At 39.1% G+C, this 12,459-nt stretch overlaps 1 protein-coding gene across 11 annotated transcripts in view; it reads left to right on the forward strand.

Moving 5' to 3' along the window:
- The window catches only part of cdc42bpab (CDC42 binding protein kinase alpha (DMPK-like) b), a 73,623-nt gene that overhangs the window by 31,721 nt on the left and 29,443 nt on the right, over positions 1-12,459 (forward strand). For all 11 annotated transcript variants that reach the window (XM_077552005.1, XM_077552006.1, XM_077552015.1 and 8 more), the window contains exons 3-7: positions 2,059-2,142; positions 2,984-3,079; positions 3,759-3,907; positions 11,449-11,542; positions 12,178-12,378. In XM_077552005.1, coding sequence (XP_077408131.1) covers positions 2,059-2,142; positions 2,984-3,079; positions 3,759-3,907; positions 11,449-11,542; positions 12,178-12,378 — 624 coding nt within the window. The remainder of the gene's footprint in view (positions 1-2,058; positions 2,143-2,983; positions 3,080-3,758; positions 3,908-11,448; positions 11,543-12,177; positions 12,379-12,459) is intronic.

Genomic DNA, 12,459 nt, shown 5'->3' on the forward strand with positions numbered 1-12,459 from the left:
CTCACTTCTTTTCTGAACCTGAGTCGTGATTGGTCATCACCTGAGCGCTGAGCAACTGAGATGTCATTTTCAGTTTCCTGCAAGTGGCAAAATGGCGTCCTGCAAGATGGGTAAAAGCGGCTGGATTTTTCTGCTTAACTCATAAGCCACAACCACAATATTAATCAGAATACTGTGTTTAGACTAGTAGGGTTGCTGGGCCACATACAATATATTGTGAAGAAAATCTTTGGGTTGACCCTACCCTTTAATAAAGTCACCAAATCGCTAAATTGTCAACAGTGACTTTGATTTTGTAAACTAGCTTCTTCTATGTGTTTGCAGCTGTGCTGTTTAGTTGAAGAACTACGTCAGCATCTTTACCGAGAGAGCGCTAAAAATAATTGATTACACATTTAATGCTGACAACTAAACACACTCAATAAAATAGATTAATTGCCCAAATCTATGTGTATTTGTGTGCATTGCCTTGAGTTTTTAGCATGTCCCAGCCATAGCTCCATCAATAATTATCTTTACAGGAATCTCTGATTCTGCCTATGTCCAGCCAAAGGTGTGTACAATTACAAAAAAAACAAAAAAACGGCCAGCAATAAAATCAACAGAATTGGTCAAAGGTGAAAAATATAAGGTCTCCACATTAAGTTAGAAAATCTTGAGGTTCTCTCTGGGATGCAAGAGAGCTGCCTTAGCTTGCAGGCTTTTGTTCAAGTAGCTGGAAAAAGTTGTGTGCGTCTTTGTGGGCCATGTTATGGTTTCTTTCCAATACAAAGTCAGGCCTTTGCATGAACATCCCACCGTTGTTTTTCTTCCAAACGAGTACACAGCCAACAGACCCTGAGGACATTTTAATTCATGTATAAAAACCAAAACACACATTTGATTACATTTCATTCATTAAGTAAACAAACTGCCCTAAAGTATATTTTGAGTCAATCACTACACAAAAACGATAAATAGATAATGCTGGGGGGGAACAAGAAGCAAGTAAAGTGACAAGGAGACAAAAACGCCAAGGCGTTGCCAATAATTGTGCGCTCTCCCCCTGTCTTTCTCTCTTCTTCCTCCCTTACTCTATGGAGGGATCCAAACACTGCAGGAATGTTATCATTGTATTGCATTAGCAACATTCCCCAGCTCATTTAATAGACTACAGACCCTGTTGCATGGGCTTCTGTTTGTTTCTGTGTGAGCGTGTGTATGTCACAAATTCTTCTGTGTTTACTCTGGTTCCTTTCTGCCATACACAGTTAAACGTTTTTTAAATAAAAAAAAAAAAAGCATTACAGACCTATATATTGCAACTAAAAAGCACCAGTAGCTTCTGAATTAGTTTGTAATTTCTAAAAGGTATCTTACAGATGTTTGTGCATTCAATAAGAGAAGGAAGTCTTTTTCAAATGCTTGAAATGATCCACCTGGAATAGCCTTCGGTTTCTACTAAGTTATCTTTTTCCATTGTGTGCATGTCAACAGTAGTTTACAGCAACTTCCTTCCAAATATCGCATCTGTACAAATGTTCCCATTCCCAGTTGATTGGTTTGCAGTTTCATGTCTGTGGACAAGACTTTCCTTGGAATTATGAATCATATTTACGTATCCAGCTGTTTCCCTCCCACACGTCTTTGCCAGCCGTTCCCTACTCTGTGACATTTACTGTGATTTCTCCCACATTGTCATATTTGTACTACTCCATTGATTTTGTGGAGCAAAAAAAGATTAGAGATTAAGTTACTGCTTACTTTTACTTTGGGTGGCACGAACCTAATCCTATTTCAAGTCTCCTAACTCGTACTTTCTATTTCACTGTTTGATTTAGCCACTTAATGTCCCTTATACTTATGCCTCACACAAACGCAAACTGAAATAAAAAAATTTAAAACCACATCTTTTTGTCATTTATCCACTTAATGTCCCTTATACTTAAGCCTCAGACAGATGCAAACTAAAATTTGACATAACAAACCCAACCTTTGATTTGATAATGGTGGATGTCTATGTGCATATTCAGTTCTTATAAACTTTGTATTTATCATCACTTCTATTGCTGTGTACAGGTAGCAGTTGTGAAGGTGAGAAATACAGACAAAGTTTTCGCCATGAAGATTCTTAACAAGTGGGAGATGCTGAAGCGAGCAGAGGTAAGTGTCAAGTTGCCAGCTGCCAGGGGAGCATCAGTGGGTTTTTGTTAGCATTAAGGGAACATGGTTTATTTTCTTCACTATAAGATAAGGCTCTCACGCTTAGCCACTGGCACATTTCCACAACACTACAACCTGCATGTTTTTCTCATGAATTTCTTCCGTACATTTCTAGGTCTTCAGTCATCAAGGCTCATGCGTCACATAACAAAAATAGAAATGTTACCAATGCTAGCTAGCTTGCATGTTTGTGTGTAGTGTGCAAACAATGACACGTCGAAGTCGGACATAGTAGTCTCTTTCAATTGTAATGTACAAAATTTCATCAATGGCTTTATTTTGTTTGTCATTATGTTAACTAGGGCTGGTCGATTATAGCCCAAAAATAAAATCTCTATTTTTTTTCAGTCTTTCAGGATGATTACAATTTCAATCGATTGTAATCTAATAAACCCAACAAACGTTTATTTAAAGGTTTCATTTATTCAAAAATAACTCCAGTACAAAATGTTTAGACAACAATACTGTATACGGATTCTAAATCAGTTTTAACATAAACTTAAGATTCATAGTTTGTGCTTAATTGCCTCAATTAAGTAGTTGGTAGCTATTGTAAACATGTCTTGTAAACCACCCATCCACAATAACAGCAAATTCTCAACGATTCGATTTTCAATATGACGATTAATCTAATTAATTGGATGTATTGCCCAGCCCCAATGTTAACAGTTGACCAGTATCTCAGAACAAGTTGTATTTGACCTTTTGGTGCTTACTCGTACTGTTTTTATTTTCTGTGACACGTTTTGTCAATTGTCAAATCTATTTTGTCTTTCTTTAGACTGCATGCTTTCGAGAAGAGCGAGACGTGTTGGTAAATGGGGACTCACAGTGGATTACCACCCTTCACTATGCCTTCCAGGATGATAACAATTTGGTAGGCTACAATAAGATCTTTTTGCTTTCATATTTAAAGTGTCAAATGTATAGCAGTTCACTCAGCAATCCATGTTTAGAACACAATACTATCTCATCAATATGACAGTTGACCTGCCAGCTGCTGGCCTGCACATTCATTCACTTACCGCAAAGCAAAACATAACTAAGAATTGGAGGAAATCAGGCTACACAAGTGTCAATTAACATGAATGTAACATTAATCCAAAAGAGTGTGACTTGCAAGCCTTCAATTTTGATACTATAGCCATCATTTGCCAGTTAACCTTATCGTCTGTCCCTTCTCTTTCTCCCTGCGACCCAGAGTTCAAATGCCGGGACTGCTTGTCATTCCTTTTCCCACATTCTCACAACAAATACTTTGCCCGAGACACTCCCAGACTCTTAAGACCAGACAGTACTGCCCTTCCAGTCATATAATAATAGAAAATAACTATGCATATTTATATGTATGTACATACTTCCTCTGGTCCTCTCTCTCGTAATAGGTGAGAAGGGTGGGTATTGTCTCTGTTGAGTGGCTTTACTTGCAAAAAATAATGTTCCGCATAATGAAGATGTTTTGTTCCCCCCCCTCAAACGATACTGCACACTGTCTTTTTCTATCGTACTTCTCTGTCACTGCAATTAAGACAACAAACCTTTAATGTTGTTTTTAGTACCTGGTCATGGACTACTATGTGGGCGGTGACCTGCTCACGTTGCTCAGTAAATTCGAGGACCGACTGCCCGAGGATATGGCCAGATTCTACGTGGCTGAAATGGTGCTTGCTATTGACTCCATTCACCAGCTTCACTACGTTCACAGGTGAGGAGCTAGTGCATTGTGTATCACAGGATGAAACCCCATGTCTCTCATTACATATCAGAAGGTTTTTTATTGTTTTTCTTGGTACTCGTGCAACTTGAGGTCAATAAAGGAGAAACAAGGTTTCGTGCACTGTTTGTCAGCAAGCAATGAGAAACTAAAAATGGCATTGTTAGTTTTTAGAGTGCATGTTTTGTGACTACACTGAAGAGAGGAAATGTTTTTTTTTTCTTTCTGTTATGCGTATAGCATTACTCATTAAATGTCAGAAGTCCCACACAGATGAAACACTCTGATACCAGCAGCTGTGTCTCGCTTGACAAAAGTCTGAAATTAATTGGCTAATATCATAAAACATTTTAGCTTCTAGTTAATGATTCAACAAAACCAACATAAGATTTCAAATCAAATATTTGCACAGAAACATTAAACTGCTCTTACATTCAAAGTGGTGTTGATGTGCAAGATTGCCAACACTTATCTTACAACTGTGTTACTGTTTAGCAGAATCATTTTGTATTAGAAATGTACATTAAGAACAGCTTTTCATGAATATTTTCTTTCAATTAAGCTGTCAATCCTACTGGTGTTTTCTTCTTCATGATATTCCAAAAACATATCACGTGCGCATTATTGCATGTGGGACCCAAGTGTTACTATTACCTATTTCTTTCTGCGCTACATTGGCTGTAATAAAATTATTAATCACCAATAGTTTTACTATCCAGCTGCAGTGATTATTTGATTTGAGAATAAAATCTAGGGAGACAAAACAACTCGCGCTACAAATTCTCCAAAGGAGGTAGAGGGTTTGGCTTGAAACTGTGTAAAGGACAGAACAAAACATGTTGCAGCCGGAATGCATCGCTGCCGGCTGCTGCTACTGCCGCCGCTCTGTTCCAAAAGCTGTTTATTTTCAAAAGCCAAATGAAGAGAAAAAAGAGGGGACTGGTGGGAAAGCAGAGCCACTGATGGTAACAGTGTAGATCGGCAACTCAGTCAAAAGAAAGTTCTTCTTTCAAGCACAATCGCGGTACCTGTGGTTGCGATATTGCAAGAATGCTCTGCTACGTGTGTTTAAATGGGAGCGTGCAAACTATACCTACATACGTATAATGTATATATCTGTTAGGGGTGTATTGATGCACAAACATTGCAATTATTTGTTTGACACGTGCCTTGTCTTTGAAGTCATGTTTTGTGTGTCATTCTCGGTACAGCATGGGGACAAATGCATAGGCTAAATTGGCTTTTTGTTTATTTGTGTTTTTATTTTCATTATTACTAATAATTGTAATATACAAAATCTGAAAATAAGATAAAAATAGGATAATGTTACATTGTGGTGTTTGGTAATAAGTTAAGTGAAAAATGTTGAAATACATATAAAATTAGCCCTCAATAAAATATGTTCAAATAAAAAAAGAATTTCCCACAGATTGGTAACAGCTTTAAACAAAACTTTGTGCAGCATTAACAGTTCCAACATGTACTGTGATGGAAATTGTTATAGCTTTGACCCGATCTGAATTTCTAGGGAAGAAGAGGCGGCTTGAACGCTGAAGTCAGTTGTGTTTTGCTCTAAGGAGATTATATTGTATTTTTTTAAGAAAATATAAATAATTTAGTTTTTGTCAAAATAATTGACATTGGATAATAACCCACGGTACACCTGATGATGTCTCACAGCACATTATTGTGCCATGACACACTGGTTGAGAATCACTGACTTAAACCATTAGAGGGTGTGGCCCACTTTTAAAGCAGATGCCCACTGTAGTACAAAATGTGCAATGTACAGAATGACTTGGAAAGGACTTTAACATTTTCTTCGTGTGCTTGCCAAGTTGGCTGTCATCCTTGTCAATATTAGCACAGAGTGATCTTAAACAAAGTTTCAGGTTTCAAGTATTAAGCACTTAATACTTGTACAACTTGTACAGTAACAAGGAACTCTGACATTGCAAAAAGAGGCTGTCACTCAAGAAAATGAAAATTGCAATACAAATTTTAAAACAAGTCTTGTGATGTTATTTGTGCTTTGCCACAGTAGTGCTGGTAGGCAGCTAACATTAGTGTCTAACTGGCCAACAATCATGCGAATCATGTCTATGCTAATAAAAATCTATCACATGATGAAATTATCTTGCCTTTAAAAATATTGAGAGGAAAATCTCTTGATTGAGTTCACACTGGAGGATTGCAAACCTCTGCCCTATAGTGAGTGACAGCTGCATGGGACATTTGATAGGAGACAATTTCAAGTGTTTCACTGAGCTATTAATGCAATGCTTGTTCCCCAGTAACACCAAGTGGAATGCTCCAGCCCACCACCCATTTCCAGATCTGTGCCCACACATCAGGAATTTGATACACTTATCATCTCACAGAGAGACATCTCACACATTCTTATCCATTCTCACAATTGAAATGAATGAGAACTACATTAATTTGTTTCAAAACCCCCCAAAAAAGGTCACTTTTTTTTTTTGTTAAGGGTCACATTCGTGTGTTGTGCCTTTAAATGGTGTGGCCGAGTGAGTGCCTTCTCCTTGTAGCTCATTTCACCCTCTCTCCCTGCCATGCACAGTAGAGCTCTGCTGTAGCAGTCTGTTTGCCTGTCCTTAGCCGAGGTTGTTACAAAACCTTAATTTTCTCAATAGCTCAATCACTTACGCTTTTCACTTTGTTGGGAGCCATAGGAGAGATAATTTATAGCAAGAAAAAAAAAAGAGAGACAGCACAGCGCACATTCTGAGTGGATGTCAAGAAGCATGGTTATTGTATCCAAGCAATACTTGGCCCAAACATTTGCTAGTGAACTGAGGTTCCCTTTAAATAATAACCCCCCCGCACTTCATGGAGCAACATAAGGTCTGAATTGATTGCACTTGCAACTCAAATCATTGCTTGCAAGTTAGGGCGAAAATCGGCTGAGTGGTGGCTAATTTGGGTCACTAGTAAGTCAGGTTTCAGTGTACTGTCAAATGGGAGCGGTTAGTTTGATGTCAAATAGGTGTCATGAAAAAAATGGAACTGTGGATGTAAATTAAGGACTGATGTGATCATGTTTTGGCCAATCGTGAAGTTGACGTTTCTCACATAGATACAAATGTGAGAATGAAGAAAGTGAATGGGGAGCCACTAATTGTATGTTGAAATCTAGGGGCTGCTTGCTGTGGGGGCTGGTAGGAGTAACAGACGTGGAAGGAAAGGAAAAGGAACAGGAGGTGGGAGGGATGATGCTGTTATCCTTGAAGTCCCCTTGTGGACTGTTTGGGACAGTAATGATGGGGTATGAGAGGTGTGTGGGTGTGGTGTTGATACGTCGCCGTATGTACTCACCCTGAACCCCTCCCCTTCCCTTCTCTCTCTATTTTATGTCCATGCGCTCATGAGAGAATCACACTTTTTTCCCCTTCTGTATTTGTTGTAGAGGGTGGAGTCAGTCGGGCACATCCCTTGAGGAGGGAGGGTTTTGCTGTCTGGTCCCGTCTGAGAAAGTGTGTACATGTGTGCGCGTGGCCGTAGGTGCATCCATGGAAGCTTGCCTGTGTATGTGTGTTTGGCAGCATAAAGACGAGGGTGTGTGTTTTCATCTTGGTTGTGGCGTGTCATATGAGGTCAAGCCTGTTTCCTATTCACATGACTAAGAAAAAGGACAATGTGGTCACCCTATAAATGACAAGTTCTTGATGGTCATTGAGTAGAAAACCATCCCTTCCCTTCATCCACCAAACAGACTTTATTAAGTTTTTATCTGCAATTGAAAAAGTTGTGGTTCCAATGTAGAGCAATGATAGTCTGATTGTTTTCCCCTGGGGAGTCACAAATGCAGTGGATGATGTTGCCGTGTCCAGGGATCATTAATGGTCCCATTCTTTGTTTTGCAATTGTTAACCTGCACACAGTAGTTGACTTTGGTATATCTGGTGTGCGATCGATTCCACCTGCCCCCATTCACAAGCTCCCTGTGATGAATAAGATCAGTCCATGGTGTCGGCTGCTTTTCTTTTCACCCTGGTGAGGATAGCAAAAGGAGGGATGGTCTTGGGTTTGTAATGCATTTTAGATGTGACGACAATAAAAAGAGATATCCACTATTAGATTATTAGCACGCAATGACCTCAAGTGGTATTATTTGTACACCAATTGTATCTTTTGTTGACAGGATGTTGGCATAAAATGATTGAGATTGATGTGGAGATGAAATAAAGCGTGGCTGGAAGAACACCACATTTTTGTTCACCATCAGCCAGCTCCCATGAGAGACTAAATGTGTGTTAGTCAAATTAAGTGTGTGCGTGCATGTGTATTCAACGGTCAGTGAACTGTGTGGCCTCACAGAGGGGCCTGACAAATGTTTCAATAGCCGATGAATAACTCACGTTGGCTTAGTGCTGCCTAGTACCACATCTGTCTGCTGTGGGTTTGTATGGCAGAGAGCAAAAGGCCTATTCTGCCAGAATGAGAGGAGATGTGGGGGTTGGTACTGAGGAGGGTTTTCCATGTGCGGACGGATAGAGGGAGATCTGTGCTGATGACAATGTTGGACATCATTCCAGTCATGAAATGTCCTGTGTGATAGTAATCCTTTGTGAGTAATATCTGACTGTGAAGGTTTGTGTTGTGTGTAAGATGGTATATGTTTTCCTGTTAATGTCAGGCCCATGTGTTTTATTATTGATCAGGACCATGTGTCTCTTTGTGGCTCATCGATCTACAAGAGAATGGCTTTATATCTCTGTGATTGGTATTGCTATTGCTAATATTTTAAAGGCACTACACTTTTTACCGTTGATGCTAACTGATCCCCTGCTTTGACTGATATTTATAAGAGAGAGTGACTAACAAAATAAGAAAACAAGTTAAACCTTATTAAAATGATGCACAAAATGACTCCAAAGATGTTGTTCACAAATTTACGATTCTGCTTTCCATGATCTGTTGACAATTTGAAATGTTTTGGCATCTGAATGTGAATAATAATAGTGCAATGTAAATCAACATGAATATATATGATATCCTTTTGTTAACATGTACAGTATTCAGATTTTCTTAACATTAAGTTAAGTTCTATACAAATATTCTCAATCATTGACAATACTATGTTGGTGTTGGTGGTGTTGTTTTTTTAAAGATTTGGGGCTGCCAAATGTAGTACTGGTTTCCTCCCCTGTGTCAAGTGGTACCAGAGGTCACACAGTCAGAACAATTGCTTGCCTAGATCCATGTGAGACATCCTTGTCTGTGCAGCTTCCTGTGTGCGTGTGCGCATGTGTGTCTATGTGTGCGCGTGCGTTACACGCGTGCATGTTTATTGTAGGGCTGCAACCAGATGGTCCTACCAGATGGATGGTGTGTCTTAGAAGAGCTTACCTCCCTCTATTCTAGTCTCTGTGCTGCTCTTTAAGACCACAGGAGTCTTGTGACACACTTGCCCAATTAACTGGACTAACTAGCCTAGTATTAGCTTAGCATTCGCTGTTGGTCTTACAATGCGTGGAAGCTAGGGTGTGCTGTGTGCACGCAAGCGTCGCTGGAGGCGTTTGTCCTGCAACCTTCACTGGTGCGCTAGCATCAGTCAGGAGTGAGTAAGAAAAAATTAAGTGTAGAAGCAAAGAGTACAATTCGGGACAGTAAACACAATTTGCCATGATTAAAGATGTTATTAAAAAGTTTATTGGTAGCAGAAACAACAGCAACTCCCTCAACTCATGGTTTTGTCCATTGCTAAGTGGCTATTGGCTACACACACACACACACACACACACACACACACACACACACACACACACACACACACACACACACACACACACCATCCACGCCCATACGCACGCGACTGCCACTACCCCCCAAGGAAATCTGTGGAATGGTCAGACATTGACAAGGCTTATATTTAACTATACGCTATTCACAGCAATGAGTTCCGCCAGCTGGATACTGTCGATTTTAAGGCATAGTAGTAAACCTGACTGGAGAGGGCCATCTTGGAAAACGCTAAACTGACGAATTGTGCCTGGACTCTATCACGTAACGTAGCTGGGAGTTACGCAGTGTAGGGTTAGTGACTGGTCTAGAATTGGCAAAATTGGACATCCGGATGGATTACGCCTTGATTTGTCATGTGGGTTAAAAAAAGGCATCAATAAAATACTAGAACATATTCTGTAGGTCAGCGGTTAACAACCTTTTTTTGGGCCATTGTCCAGTTTTACGTAAAGCAACAATCGGACAGAGCAGCATAAAAACAAATTAAAACAAATTCAAAATACAACTCATTATTACACACAATGTAGTTGTTGTGATTAGTGGGAGCTGTTTCTGTTCAAAGAGCTGGTAGCATCATGAGGTAATGGGAAATGGATACCTGAAGTGTGCGACTTATGTCCAGTCTAGCCAATAATTTAGTTTTGGTCACTGTAATTGAAGAAAGTCCTGCTTCACAAAAATAGGATGTTGGAAATGGGTGCAAGATATTTTCTGGATATTTTGCCTTGATTTTAATCCAGGCGTTCTTTTTGTGCAGAATCAGTTTTAAAGGCTTCATTGCCTCATTTGCAAACTTATCACTATTTTACACAGAGGAGCTGGCTTGGTGTGTGTGAAAATGACTTTGAGCAATAAACCCGTATTATAAGTAGGATAGCTGATATTATCTCTTAGATGCAACTTTCATTTTCTTAAAAATCTAGGCTCTTTTCCTGGCTCACAATTTGCCTTTTTCCCCCTCTCTCCGAAAAAAGCTCGCCAAAGACTTTTTTTTTTTACTGCTGCATCACATGACCTGGACGAGTGGTTTGACATGTACTGGGGCAAAGGTGGACGGACTTGATTTTCAAAATAAAACTCCGTTCAGACTTTAATGATCAGTACAACAATTTTTCTTCAGTCTCTCTGTGCAGCCTGGTATTAAATGGCCCATGGAATGTTAAGAGGTCCGCTGCCCTGTGGTTGGTTACCGTTGCTGTAACCTCCCTTTTGTTGGTTGCAAAAATACATGCTCTACAGTTTGTGGGAATTTATAGTTACTGTGGCTCCACTTACTTAGAAACAATTTGTTTCCTTGTAGTTTTATTACTTTTTTTTCTTTTCTTTTTTTTAAATCTTTTTTATTTTATTTTGGGTAACGAGAAAAAAGTCACCCCTTGTTACACAGATCTATTTAGAAATGCAGAAAAGTACTTGAGTAGAAGCAATGAAAGGACAAATAAACATTGAGTTGTCTTATCTTCAGTAGTGGTAACTTCTACTTTGTACTCCAATTAATCTTGCTGACATAATCTACAAACAATATTATAAACTTGTCAGTTTTAAGGGTTGCAAAAAAAGATGTGTGTTGAATCTGTTGACAGGAGGTTTATAGTGACTGCCCTGTGAAGAACAATTTGAACAATTTTAAAATAATTTAAGTAAATGCTCATTCTGGGCTTGGAGTTGGAAAGTGGGTTCATGTGTCATTGTTTTATTTTGAAGACTGTATTTCCACTTTTAATGTCTTATTTGTTTGACAGTTTGTGTTCTTAATCTTCCTTCAGGGATATAAAGCCCGACAACATCCTATTGGATAGGAATGGCCATATCCGCTTGGCTGATTTTGGCTCCTGCCTCAAACTCATGGAGGATGGAACGGTATGCATTTACCAATGCTGATGATGCAATTTTTTTTGATAAATTACCTCAATATATGCTCTATTTGGATGAAGTGGAGTAGACATAACACCACACCACAGGTAGATCGGCTGTCGCAGTCGGGCTGCTGCTGTTGCCTCCTTTGGTCTGGATTAAATTTCCATTATTTACGAAAGAAAAATTTGAATTCAAATTTGAGCAAATCAGTGTTTCAAAACCAAGAAATGCAGTGGAATCATGGAATGTAGTTCTCGGCTGGAATACCAGTTCAACAGACCCACAATGCCAAATAAATTTCATCAACAGTACTTGTACATGTAAATATTAGTTCAATGTTTTGTTTTTATTTAATACTATAAATGTTTGGCTTTGTAAGGAAAAAAACTGACACTTTTTTTTAACAGTCTATAATATTCATTAATATATTTTTCTTCATGCTTTTAATTTGAGATAGAATGTGCAGTGTTGCCAATGCAGTTGCACATGTGGAAATAAAAGCAGTTAATGATTTTTAACTTTAGTCATCTCTTTAAAAGTGACTAGCTGCTATTATTCTGATTATAGTGAACAGCATGTTAAGGTTGTTACTTCTTTGTATAGGATTTGTAGTCATTGACTCGTGTTGCTCATTCTAGGTCCAGTCCTCTGTGGCTGTGGGTACACCAGACTATATCTCTCCAGAAATCCTCCAGGCCATGGAGGATGGGAAGGGAAAGTATGGACCGGAATGTGATTGGTGGTCCCTCGGTGTCTGTATGTATGAAATGCTGTATGGAGAGACCCCCTTCTATGCTGAGTCCCTCGTGGAAACATATGGCAAAATCATGAACCACAAGGTGAGCTGATTTGACAGGACATCACTTTGTGATTTTTATGTTGGATTTAAAACCTTGAGTTCATCTAAACTGTGCTGCTTT

Source organism: Vanacampus margaritifer, chromosome 19, assembly GCF_051991255.1.
Source record: "Vanacampus margaritifer isolate UIUO_Vmar chromosome 19, RoL_Vmar_1.0, whole genome shotgun sequence".
NCBI classification, from domain to species: domain Eukaryota; kingdom Metazoa; phylum Chordata; class Actinopteri; order Syngnathiformes; family Syngnathidae; genus Vanacampus; species Vanacampus margaritifer.